The 12,082-nt window shown below is 40.5% G+C and overlaps 1 protein-coding gene and 1 non-coding gene across 2 annotated transcripts in view; both read right to left on the reverse strand.

Annotated features, from left to right (window-relative positions):
- Nucleotides 1-12,082, reverse strand: part of wdr43 (WD repeat domain 43) — a 43,839-nt gene that overhangs the window by 23,269 nt on the left and 8,488 nt on the right. The window contains exons 3-6 of the mRNA XM_078542688.1: nt 10,958-11,079; nt 4,093-4,213; nt 2,699-2,838; nt 788-890 (exon numbers count right to left, since the gene is read on the reverse strand). Of these exons, the coding sequence (XP_078398814.1) occupies nt 788-890; nt 2,699-2,838; nt 4,093-4,213; nt 10,958-11,079 (486 nt within the window). The remainder of the gene's footprint in view (nt 1-787; nt 891-2,698; nt 2,839-4,092; nt 4,214-10,957; nt 11,080-12,082) is intronic.
- LOC144681179 (small nucleolar RNA SNORD53/SNORD92) lies at nt 5,750-5,823 on the reverse strand. The gene has a single exon (XR_013576710.1). It is a non-coding gene; the product is annotated as a small nucleolar RNA SNORD53/SNORD92 (small nucleolar RNA).

Genomic DNA, 12,082 nt, shown 5'->3' on the forward strand with positions numbered 1-12,082 from the left:
GTATAATTGACCCAGTAGTGCTGCAGTCCATGTGGTGAAAGTATTCCGACTGTGCTGTTAGGTAGGGAGTTCTAAGATTCTGATGCAAAGAATGGCAACATACTTCCAAAGTCAGGGTGGTGCGTGACCAGTAGTGGAGCTAGCACGTATCAGTGGTGGAGGGGGTGAATGTTTAAGGTGGTGGGTGGAGTGCTAATCAATCAGGCTGCTTTGTCCTTGATGATGCCAAGCTTTTGAGTGTTGTTGCAGTTACACTCATCCACGAATCTGGCAAGTAACCCATTAGACTCCTGACTTGTGCCTTATAGGCGGTGGAAAAGCCTTTGGAAGTCAGGGATGGCAACTGCAGCAAACAATTAGCCTCAGCATAATTAGAGTAGGAAGAGGAAGGGTCAGAAAAGAAAATGAACCAGGCTTCCTGCTTCTGACTGTTACTGCCCTACAGTCAAATTGCCAATAGCCTACTAACACCACGATTTAGTCTTGCATATAACGGCACTTGAGCAAGGTATTAATGCCAGGAACTGTACTCCTGCAATGTCAATTCCTTCAGAAGAGGAAGACTGGTAGAGGAATATTCTTTTAATAAAGTGAGCTACGTGCATACCATCTTAGCTTGGCAAGCTGCTCACATAAAACTCATTCTCTATTCTCAAAGGTTATGCATCCTACAAAATCAAGGAGTCTTTACAAAGACAATTTTTCTGCAGATTAACTAGTGTGTGATTTTCCACCAAAATTACAAATTAAAACCAATACAAGAACAAAACTCAGGTTCTCCACTTACATCTTCTCGGTCTCCTGAAGTGGTCAGGTCCACATATATGGGCTCATCTGTCAGCGTAAAGGAGAGCACGGCATTCTTATCCTTCCCATCTGGTCGCACTTGCCTGTTCAGAGTAGCAGTAAATTACCAATTGCCCACCTCATGCAAAGTTTCAGGGTGGGAGGTCGTAGGGCAAAGCCAGAAGTTTCACATAGAACTGACTTTGCCAGTAATATAAAATTACAGCAACACATTACTGCCTTAGACCAGAAGCCTAATTAACGATGTCCCCGCAGAGTACCATTTTGAAAGAGAAAACAAAAATCATGATTTTCTTAAAGATAAGTAATGGGAGAAATCTGGAGATTTAGTGGAATATCCTTGTCGACAAACAGGGGCTGAAAGTTAAAGATTTATCCTCAGGAGCTGGATAATACTGGCAAGGCCAGATTTATCAGCCAACCAAATGGCTTCCTACGTAGTGATACCCTCAAGAGGCCAACTACATGGAATGGAACTGGACGTATGTTTAGGTTAAACCTGTTAGTGGGGGAAGGCTGGTGCTCTGAAGGGCATTAGTGAAGGAGCTGAGTCCCGTCTAAAATCCAGACACTTGCGCACTTTTCTTGTGCGAGCCCAGACATTACCACATTTACAGAATTAAATTTCACAACTTGTCACAATCTCTGGGCTGTTTGCACCACTCAAGAAACAGGGTGCACATTCACATGCCCAATCCAATTTTTGTTGCCCTTCTGTTCATACAATAGTCAACTAATTTGCAATGTAAGGCCAGCAAGTGTACATCAACATTTGGATTACGAGACTTAGTATTCACAATAGAGTCCACAAATTTCTGTCAAGTAGTAAGGGCACTAATCTGCAGCTAAAACACTTAAATTTAATCTGTCAAAAGGTAATTTTTCCAGTACCCCCGCATAGCTGAGAAGGGTGGATCTTTGAAAGAGGAAAACAATTAACATCTCAAGTAAGCTCTGCAGAACAATCATTTGCCCCTTTTGCAGCAGTATCTTTTTTCATTATCTCAATGGACTTGGTACACTTTGATGAAATTTGTGGTAGCAGATCACAGATTGAAGCAAATATATCATAGTGTGATACTAAAGCAGAGAGTGGGAATGGATTAGATGTTGGAAACAGACTTATCAGGATTTGATGGTAGTCAGAGAACCTTGTGCTTGACTATAACTAACGGAATCTAATTTGGAGCCAGGCTTCTGAGCAACCATAGCCAAGTGAATGGCTGGCTGAATTCTATCTACAGTATTTAATGGGTACATCAGTTCACATCCAATGTTTCCAAAAGTATATCTAGTCAAGCCATGAAGTCAAATATATAAAATGCAGGCACACACACATCTCACAAAATTTTAAGGAATGGGTCATGCACAGTTCCAGACTTCCTTGTTCTTTCCAGTCCAGAAACTGTTCCTCACTGCATGCTGTAGAATTTGTCCGATGTAATGTGGAATGAGTACTGGATATGATCAAGCTTGTCCAAGTTTGGTACTAGAGCATTTTGACTGGCAGAAGGGTGCTAATTCAAGGCAACAATTTCTTGCTTAAGTTTAAGCAGTTGATCTGTCATTCGTCAGTTTAACTAATGAGAGGTAGTGCTGACCATTGGTAACTGAGTACCTTGGATCATAATAAACAATCAATGCTAACTTTAAGTTAAACAAGGCTCTAAGTTGAGAGAAAAATTAATTGGGCAAGACCTCAAGCAACTCTGAACACAACAGGAACAAAACGGACCTGTTTCCAGCCAAATCCTCAACAAATGACCAAGAAAATAGATGGCTAAATATCTGTAGTATGCAATGGGTCTTACTACATGTTTTCAGAATATTAAATAAAATAAGCATATTGAATGAATTGAAGGATATAAAAACAGATTGACAAATGTCTCACCAAACATTAAGGAGTCGGTCATGCAGGGCTCCAGACAGGAAGTATAGACCAGTCATTCCATCAAATGGCTGACTCTCGCTAGGCGGTCGTATTGTGGCAAATGTAAGTGATGATATTGTTGTGGCATGGCCTGTGAATTTCTGCAGAGGAGAGAACATTGGAAGAAATTTAACTACACCTTAACTGAGCTTCATTAAAGGTGGACCACATCCTGTATGTTTTAACAGAAGACCCATGTAATGGCTGACAATGGCAGGAACTGCATTACAGCTAGGAGCACAGGAAATCTGAAAGTGTGGTTTGTCTTTACTCAATGCTGAACTGTCATGACTCAACCTCTAACCTAAAGGTATATTAGGAATGCGCAGCTTCAACCAGGTGGCCAATGATCTAATGACCAGTCTCAATTGCATTTATTTTTAAATGTACAAGACCATCTAACAAGACAAGTGAACCATTCCCTGCAATATTCCTTTTAAAGCTGCAATCAAAAGTATAGAAATCTAGTGTGAAAGAACATTTGGCCCAAGGTCACTATACCAAGTACCTGTATCACTATCATGAACTTCACCACATCCAACCAAATACCTGTTGATCTATTCTAAGGGACACTAATTCCACTCTGCAATCCTAGCTCCACAAAAAATAAAAACAAATTCAAGCAGCATTTTCATCTCCATAATTTTCAAGCCAACTTGTCTGCAGATATTGATCCAGTTCCTGCACAAACTTGTCAACACACTTCAGGCGATGATCTCAGGAGTCTGTTTTAAATGTTCATTAGCTATTGGGAGAATTAAAACTTAACCTATCACTCAATATGTATATTTAGAGTAAAGAAGCAATGATAAATTCAAAGCCAGCAACGGTTGGAGCAGGATTAGACTACTGCATGCAATTTGAGCATATTATACAAATCACAAAACCATTAGATAGTCACAAAGATGCTACCAGAGTTGGAAGCTATAGCTATGAGGAGATTTAATAATGGAATTTGTTACACTGGAGCACAGGAAGCAAAGGAGAATTAAAAGTTTTTGGAACTAGGAAGAGTTTTGACAGGGTCAGTGGAATAAGATTGTTTTCCTTAGCTGGCAAGGACAAGGGATCATCAATTTAAAGCCAAAAAGAGCAAAAACATTTCTTTCCAATAGGGTTGTTAGAAGACAGAATGCTTCAACACAGTTACTGGTTGAGGGAAGGATTTTTTTTACAGGAATTGGACTAATATTTGAAGCAGAGGAAAATGTAGGACCCTGTGGAAAGAAAGCAGGAGGCTGGCCATTCTACCACTATACAAAATTTGTTTCCAAAATAGAAACCACCTGTGGCACAAGTAAAATACAACTCAATGCAAGCTGCACAGTATGTTCTCCCAAGAGTAGAGTACTCACCCTGTATACTTCTTTGGTCTCCAGATCCCATAGTTTGATGCCACGGCCCGCTGATAGCAACATCTTTCCATCGGGGCTGAGACAAAGACAACTGACGCTGCCTTTCTCGGCTTTCCATTTGCTGTGTGGGTGGTGGGGGAGTAAAACACATGTACGACATAAAAACTAAATCACATGTGGATAATGTCACAACACTATAAAAATTATCAACATTCCAGAGTTTAATTTTCAGCTGGGGTTGCTGGGGCGGCGTGGGGGAGACAAGAGGCAGTAGGCCACTTAGCCCTTCAAGTATGTTCAAGTATTTAAATGAGTCATAGCTGATTAAAAAAACTATTAACTTCAGTTTTAAAATTAACAATTGATCTAGCATTGCCATTTGCAGAGATTTCCAAACACATTATCACCCATTATATGAAGAAATATTTCCTAATTTCATTCCTAAAAGGTCTGGCTCTAATTTTTAAGACTATGCCCCACAGTCCTTCACTCCCCAGTCAACAGAATTGGTATTATCTGCCCCCCAATAATATCTTGAAAGCTTCAACTTAATCATCCCATGACCGTCTAAATTCATTAGAGTACGACCCTAGTTTGTGCAATCACTCCTCATAGCTTAATCCTCGGAGGCCAAATCTACATTGTGCTCCTCCAAGATCAATAAACAGTTCTTTAGGTGTGGTGACCAGAGCTGTTCATAGTACTCTAAGTGTTGTGCACCCAGAGCTTTTCCAAATGGGGTTTTATTTCAACTATGCTTACAAATATATCGATTTGATGTTCTAGATTTTTCAATGGCACATTTAATGCATAACATTCTTCCTCTCCCTCTGGGCATATAAGCACTATTCATACCTAGAAGTATTTTAGTTTGAATTTTTCTCTTCTCTTGCTTAGACCAAACACCTCCAGCAATATAACTGTTCAAAAGTCTCAAACACCATTATGAAACCAGCAACCCCTCCAGCTCAAATTGGAGCGAGGATCCATATTCAGATTAAGCGGGGGCCCCAATGTGTCACTTCACGCTTTACAGAATTCCTGTATAAAGTAGCCAATTATTTTCCTGGAACCCATTCTAATTATGTTGATTTCTTCCCCTCCATGACCACCGTCAGATTTAAGTTTTATAGATGGAAGCAGCCTGTTTGAATCTCACACAAGGGAACATCCTTCACCTAAGAGCTTGTGTGAGCATGTTGCATGAGCCACAGAGCTATCACAGCTGTGCCCAAATGGTGTAAGAGCATTCAGTTCCAAAGAAGCGTCATATTGGACTTGAAACTTTAACTCTGTTTTTCTCTCCACAGATGCTGCTGAGTTTTCCAGCATTTTCTGTTTTGATTTCAGATTTCCAGCATTTTGCTTTTATTTCGTTTAAGAGTTTCGCTGGGTTTAGAGTCTTCCGCATTACGGAGGTTGAATCCAATTAAAATTATACCACCGATACAACACAAAAATTGTAAATTTATTTTCTGCATATTAAGGTGAGGGAGTAACAATAATGGGCAAGAGAAAGGCTGCTCAATATTTTGGCTACAGCTGGAGAGGCATATTTTGGAAGGGAGACAAGTCTTCACTTCATTTGCAAGGTTATCTTTTTAAATTAAACCTGAATGGTAACTCATCACCAAAGCAAATCTAGGGATTAGCCAGCAGGCTCAGACAGCCAAGGATGTGTCGTCATGTTTTTCAGCAAAACAGCGAAACCTTAACAAATCATCACAGCAAGACTTACGGAAACCCTGCTTTGGTGTAGAGCACATTTTGTTTAAGTAAAAAGTCCAGCTATTCATTTCCATGTCAAGTTTGAGAACTTCCTCTAACCTCCCCCCGCACCACCTCAACAGCAACTTCACCCACCTGCAAATGCTTATTCCATCTTAATATCAAACTGGATTCTGCTGTTATTCAAAACAAATCTAATCAATATTGATAAGAGGCTGCACTGGTGGGGCATGTACTCTAAAGAAATGTCACAGGGATCCAGCTCAAAATCTCAGTCAAACGTTGCACTTCTTTAACAAATGATCCTTTCATCACAACCAACTGCCTTCTAGCCATTGTCACCACTCCAAAATATAAATCTTTGTAACAAAACCTAACAGCCAACATTAACTGAGAAAGCCTCCTGTAGCACTGTTGCCCCTCTATTATGGTACAGCTCACCCATCTCTTATTCTAAGTTGGAGAAAATCCTAGTTTGTAGCAATGATCCCACCAAAGATCTCCTTGGCAATGTGACACCATTATCAAAATTCTCATTAAGAAAATTCCACATGGCAGATAACGTCCAGTGAGTAACTGCAAACTCAAAAAGTATCAAAGCAGTAGCCAGTAGATTCCCAAGTACATCAAATATGAAGAAATTTTAGATGAATAAAGATGTATACTACATAAAGTGCAGAGTGTGGTACAGTATTAACTTATAAAGCTGTCTTGAGTTTTATAGTCACACTTTTCAGCAATCAAGCCACAAGTGAGTCTTTAATTCCAATTTAATTTCGAGCATCAGACATCAACCCACAAAGCCAATAGCTTTAACTTTATGAAAATAACACACAGATATTACCATTTCCACCCTTTCCAATTCTTTCAGAAACCCTTCGAAACTGTCAAGTTGATGCTATAAGCACTGGGGCTCCACAAGAAAAAAACCTCAGTTAGTTTCAAAGACAAAGGAAAATGGTTATGGTTGTTGGAGGTCAGTCATTTCCGCTCCAGGACATCATTGCAGGATTCCTCAGGGTAGTGTCCGAGGTCCAACCATCTTCAGCTGCTTCATCAATGACCTTCCTTCCATCATAAGGTCAGAAGTGGGGATGTTTGCTGATGATTGCACAATGTTCAGCACTTTATGCAACTCCTCAGATACTGAAGCAGTCCATGTCCAAATGCAGCAAGGCCCAGGCTTGGGCTGACAAGTGGCAAGTAACATTCGCACCACACAAGTGTCAGGCAATGACCATCTCCAACAAAAGAGAACCTAACCATCACCCCTTGATGTTCAATGGCATTACCATCACTGAATCCCCCACTATCAACATCCTGGGGGTTACCATTGACCAGAAACTGAACTGGACTAGCCATATAAATACTGTGGCTACAAGGGCAGGTCAGAGGCTAGGAATCATGCGACGAGTAACTCACCTCCTGACTCCCCAAAGAGTCACCATCTACAAGGCAAAAGTCAGGAGTGTGATGGAATACTCCACACTTGCCTGGATGAGTGCAACTCCAACAACACTCAAGAAGCTTGACGCCATCCAGGACAAGGCAGCCCACTTGATTGACACCACATCCACAAACATTCACTCCCTCCACCACTGACACACAGTAGCAGCAGTGTACACCATCTACAAGATGCACTACAAGAATTCACCAAGGTTCCTTAGACAGCACTTTCCAAGCCCACGACCACTACCATCTAGAAGGGCAGCAGATAGATGGGAACACCACCATCTGGAAGTTTCCCTCCAAGTGACTCACCATCCTGACTTGGAAATATATCGCCCTTCTTTCACTGTCGCTGGGTCAAAATCCTGGAACTCCCTCCCTAACAGCACTGTGAGTATACCTATACCACACGGACTGCAGCGGTTCAAGAAGGCAGCTCATCGCCACCTTCCCAATGAGAACTCAGGGTGGATAATAAAATACTGGCCCAGCCAGCGAAGCCCAAATCCCGAGAATGAGTTAAAAAAATTATACAATTCATCTTAGCTCCATTTAGCAGCAACATGCACCTACAATCATAAATCAGGTCTATTTTAAACAGAAATGAGAAAGAGGTACCTTAATTAATAGCAAGCATTCAATGAACTTTACTGTTTAGAAGTGACGGAATGCATTCAGTTAATGAAACATTTCCCTCTCTCCCAATTTCCCCAATGCACAACCAATACTGCCTCTGCTTGTCCCTCACACCTCCCGGACTAGCAGGGAGTGCTTCTCAGATGTCTCAGGTTCTGGAGGCAAATCACAGAACACTTGCCAGTTGCTGTGATGGTCATATACATTGCTGATCTAGTCAACTGATTTATTTCCGGGAGTGGTTCACACCTCGAGGATACTCTCTGATTTAATGTCTCCTCTAGAACAACAAAAAATCTGCAAGCTCCAACTTCTGGTGGAGCCAATGCAAGCAACTGAAATCCTGAGAGTTTACCACCGCACAAAGGACCAACAGAATTAACACAAAGAGGAAGAGTCTGAACTGTTATACTCAAAGGAGCCATGCCTTGCCTCAGCTGTTTACAAAAGAACTGATTATAAACTTCAAGTGAAGATTCAGTTGCATAAGAATCTAACTGCAGAAAGATGGAACTTATTCGTCATTAACTGAGTGAATGAATTTCTGAAGAGCCAACCTAACATAAATCAGCCAAGTTCCTTAAATCTGATTATAGGATTTAAAGAGAGCCCTGGAAGAACATATCTGCTGACTTTTCATAGAACCTAGCAACCCCAATACCTTTTTTTTCAGTTTTGCAAACACCTAGGCAATGAACTGCCATATATGTAAACAGCATTCCCTAGGGATCTGTACTTGGGCTTCAGCTTTTCACGAAGTATATTACTGACATAGATAAAGGAACTCACTGGATAACACGAAGAGCCATCAGCGGATAACACTAAAAGCCATGAGTTGCAAGGGTGGGGGCACAAAAGACTGGCTGTGTGAATGGGAAAAGCTATGAGACAAAGTTTAATGTGGGCAAGTGTAAGGTCACCCATTTTGATCTGCAATAGACAAAAAGGAATATTTTTATTCACGACGAGTGCTGGGAAAGGGAGCAAAGGGAATTAGGTACCCATGTACACAAATCACAAAACTGGTGCACAGGTGCTAATGCAATGTTGGATAAGTGTTGAAGTAGGAGTGGCTCTGTTCTAACTGAATAGTGGAACATGTTCAATTGGCTGAATTGTGTACTCATGCTCCCATGTTCTTTTAAATCAGTCCCACTAAATGTACCCTAATTTGCGATCCTTTCCTACGACAGTGCAAGGGTTAATTTTCTACAACTATTGTAAGATACCTTCAAATTACGCAAAAGTTCTTTTGAGGATCTGCGTTAGGGTTGATATCCAAGCTATTCTTGTAAAACACAAGCCTTTGCTCAGAACTTTTATGTAAACACCCAGGTCAAAGGGAATTTGCTGAACAGTTTATTAGCCCACATGCACCCCCCACCCCCCCACCGCGCGTTGTTCAGCAGGCATCTTTAATTAAAGCAACCATCTCTGCACTGATTCACTACACCAAGTAAACATCCAATTGATCAGCTCTATCCACTTCCAACTAACACAGCTCCACGATTTGGCAGTTTCACTAGTTCAGACACTTGATTACTTTGTGACCTGGTGTCAGCACTTATACTGTTGGTAACAAACTCAAGGTTTTCTTACCAAAAAGAACAGATCCATTGGAGCCATAAGTGTTTTAAATTTTCTTTTGAATTTTAGGGCTTAAACGTTTCCATGGAAACCTCAGAATTCAGAGAATCTAAGAGCCTGGAATCATCCAGGTAAGGACGGCAAATTCCCTTTCTTAAAGGATATTAGTGAAGTAGACGTTTATTTTTTTAAAATAACAATGTGGTAGTTAAATGGTCCCATTACTGATACCAGCATTTATTTCAGATTTATTAACCGAGTTTAAAATTGCCCAGCTGCCCTGGTGGGATTTGGGCTCATCTCAAGATCATCCCGGACTAATAACCCAGTAACATAACTATTATGCTACCATTCCCTTTAAGTACATTAGTACATACTTGGGAAGTTACTTCAGTGACACAATCTAAATGCTAGTCTGAAAAAAGCCCTTTGAGAAAACTCCTAGCTCTGTCACAAGTTGATTTCTTCTACCCAATCCAAAAACCTCAGAAGCAGGAGAGCGATCACAATGGTGTAGGCCCAGCATGTAGCGAAGTGAACCAGGGAAGTTGCAAGATTGATTTTTACTCTGTGCTGAGTCAGTTGGTGTTAGCCATGCTGCTGCAGTATCACAACTTGTCCAGCAGCCCTCAGTTTACAGGGGCATTGGGGAGAGTTCACAGAAGGTGCAGAAAAATGACCAGAATTCTGGCTCTTAATCACTATTGAAAAACTCTGGTTTCACAAATCACCAAATTGCACGCATGAATTACCAACAGCATTTATGAACAATGGCCCAATAAGGAGTCAATGCCTTCAGCAGAGATGGTGCAAACAATTTCAATAATTGTCTACAAGTCTGGCTGAGAACATGCAGTAAAATCTTTGTGCTGGTGGCTTAACACTTCAGCTTCAATCATTTTTGACGGTTAAAATGTAAATTATAATACAGCCTCACATTGGTCATAAATATTTACTATTCTCCACAATGTTAAGATATAAGTTTATTGATGCACTTCATTCACAAAATGGCAGACAATGTAAGACTAAAGACAAGGATTGTTTCTTGAAATTAATATATGCATTCCCTTATAGAGTTTGAGTTAGTCAAGGCAATTCAAGAAGATGGCCCAACAGACTTTGAAAATATGGCACTAGCTTTCTATATAGGTTATTCACTGATGAGTGTTCTGGCATTGCATAGCACAAGAACTGCATCCATCTCAGCAGAGGCTAAGCTGCCAAATGGGCACCTCGTGGCAGCAGAGCATTGCGGCATTGTGGGAACAATAGGTACAACGTGGCTATTAAGTAGCAGAAACCATAGAATGTCAACCAACCGACCTGCTGGTCTTGTTCTTCTGAATGTGAAGAGGCAAAAGGTCATTTATGCTTTTCTTTGGGAGGGAGGGAGGGCGGGGGACAGTGGCAAAGAAGAAAAAGAGGAGAAAACTTGACAGCCTGTGAAACAGACTTCTGTACTGACCATTTTACTTTCCCTGTTGGCAGACTCCATTCCACTATGTGCTTGTCATCTGAGCAGCTATAGAGGCAAGAGTTTTCTTGATGCCACCGCACACAATTTACTTTATTGTCATGTCCACCACCCTGAAAAGCATAAAAATACCAAAGTTAAGAAAAAGAAGTTCAATGGTGATTTTTATAAATACAAGATAACCAACTGAGAATTACACCTGAACTCTATCCAAAGCAAACAAGGCTTGGGAGTAACCACAATTTACCATGTTCCTTGAACAAAGGGACCAGCAATCAAAAAATATAATTTTTCTCAAATTTCAAAGTACGTCTTACTGATCCTACTATCCCATCCACCACCAGTGAGTCTGCAAAAACGACCATCAATTCACTCTAGATGCCAAGGTATCTGCTTGTAAGACAGGACAGAACTGATTCAGATTGCTGAATATCAAAAATTGATATTTGATATCAATATCAAAACGCCTCAATTCTGATCATTCAACAGCATTGCTTAGTCCAAATGATATAACATCCTATTGGAGTCACCAAGTTTGGTCCGGGGAAAATAGACCTATCACAGCATGTTTACTGATACCTGTCCCTGGAACTTGCATTAGGTGTCCTTTAACAAAATTTCAAGATCATCAAATAGAATAACCTCCATGGCTGGTTTTACGTACAGCGTTTTTCTTGATGTTGCAGATTAATCTTCTGGGCAAGATAGATAGAACTGGATGGTAAGTGCTAACCCCACCACGGAAATAAAGTTCTAAACATATTTATACTGTGGCACACTTTTTGATAGCATCTGAAAATATGCCTGCCGAAAATAAATGAATGCCTCAGCTATGTAATAACACATATTCATAACTGCCCTAAACTGAGAAAACTTGTCATCTATAAAATGCCATTAATTCAACACAAAACTGATTTGTATAAGGGTAAAATTATACCCTACAGTTAAGTCTAAGCAGTTCAGTTAACTAGTCAACTCAACATGTTCTGGTAAATGACATTTTATGGAATTAAACTGAAGCCAAACAAGAGTTTTAATACGCACACACCCCACTGTTCCCATTAGTCTTCACCAAAAAAATATTCTTGGTGACACATATACCCATCTAATTCAAAA

The sequence above is a fragment of the Cetorhinus maximus genome, chromosome 5 (assembly GCF_964194155.1).
Source record: "Cetorhinus maximus chromosome 5, sCetMax3.hap1.1, whole genome shotgun sequence".
In the NCBI taxonomy this organism is placed as follows: Eukaryota; Metazoa; Chordata; class Chondrichthyes; order Lamniformes; family Cetorhinidae; genus Cetorhinus; species Cetorhinus maximus.